This window comes from Octodon degus, unplaced genomic scaffold (assembly GCF_000260255.1).
Source record: "Octodon degus isolate 3935 unplaced genomic scaffold, OctDeg1.0 scaffold00126, whole genome shotgun sequence".
NCBI lineage: Eukaryota > Metazoa > Chordata > Mammalia > Rodentia > Octodontidae > Octodon > Octodon degus.
In genome coordinates this window covers 3779551-3780816 of record NW_004524702.1, presented here as the reverse complement: position 1 = coordinate 3780816, position 1266 = coordinate 3779551, and the positions used below count along the sequence as shown (strand labels likewise).

General features: G+C 59.2%; 1 protein-coding gene across 3 annotated transcripts in view; it reads right to left on the bottom strand.

Annotated features, from left to right (window-relative positions):
- Limd1 (LIM domains containing 1) overlaps positions 1-1266 on the bottom strand; it is a 58970-nt gene that overhangs the window by 34287 nt on the left and 23417 nt on the right. For all 3 annotated transcript variants that reach the window (XR_002817980.1, XM_004640672.2, XM_023700683.1), the window contains one exon: positions 1089-1190. Coding sequence is in view for 2 of the 3 variants with exons in the window: in XM_004640672.2 (XP_004640729.1) it covers positions 1089-1190 (102 nt within the window). In the remaining variant the exon portion in view is untranslated. The remainder of the gene's footprint in view (positions 1-1088; positions 1191-1266) is intronic.

The following is a 1266-nucleotide window of genomic DNA, read 5'->3' as shown; positions in this document are numbered from 1 at the left end:
GGGAATTCAGAGCACGCGAGAGGAAGCAGGAAGTGACAGGCCCGAGGGTCCAGGACAGCTGCGACGACGGTGTGGGGCAAACGGGCCACCGAGTGGCCCACGTGGAACCGGCGGGGCGTGCGCTGTGCCTGAGGCCCAAGCCCGAGCCATGGCTGGGGACCTGCCGCGCCCCTTCCTGAGGACCCGGAGAGGGGCGCTGTGGAGGACCGCGCGTCCCTGACTCCAAAAGCGCAGGTGGAGCTCGGCCGGCAGCAGGCGGGTCCCCAGCGCGCTCTCGCGGCAGCGCCTTCAGAAGTCTGCGTCGCTTCCCCAAACACCCTCCCTGCGCCAAAAGGTAACTCCAGAGATGAAAAACTCCTCTGCTCAGTTTTGTTTTTTTTTTTCCTGGTAAGTCGAGCCAGTATTGAGAAACAACTATAAAAGTCAAAGATAAATATTAAAGGATCACGTGATCACGGTTCCCACACAGAGAAGCTACTCACAGGAGTCAAAGATGTTGCATAACCTCTCGGCCGACTGGGAACAGTAACAGTGGCCACAGGGTGAAGGGGAAGAGCAGGTGTCAGGGAGGCCAGGCTAGGCGTCCCCAGGAGGGAGGCAGGCAACAATGATCCTGCAACCCACAGGACCACAGGGCTCAAGGACAAGGTCAGGTCAGAGCGGGAAGCGAGGAGACTCGGATGACTCTGAGTCTCCGTGGGAGACACGCAGTGGACCTCCCCACCCAGCCCACTCTTCCCTGGCATCTCCTGATGGTCACCCCTTTTTTTCTTTCTGGGACAGGGTCTCAGTATGCAGCTCAGACTTGAGCTCACTTTGTAGGCCAGGCTGGATGTGAACTTGCAAAGATTCTCTTGCCTCAGTTTCCCAAGTGCTGAGATTACAGGGGTGTGCCACCACACCCAGCTTTTTTTATGTTTTTGAGACAGGGTCTTGCTGCAGTGTAGCTCAGGCTGCACTGGGTCACACGGGCTGAGTCCCCTGTGCCTGCTCTGCTGGGGCTCACTGCTGCAAAGCCCCCCCCCACTGTGAGCCTAGGGTCTCTAGGATGGCCACCTCTCGCGCCCCCACAGGAGCCCCACACTTACTGCAGGCTGCACAGGTGAAGCAGGCGTCGTGGTAGAGGTTGCCCATGGCCTGGCAGGCCTGGCCGGCCCCAAACACCCCTTTGCTGCATTTCACGCAGGAGCCTAAAAGGCAAGAACACACCAGTGAGTCCAGAGAGCCAAGGGGGTAAACTGAGTCACCGCAGAGCCCAGGAACAGC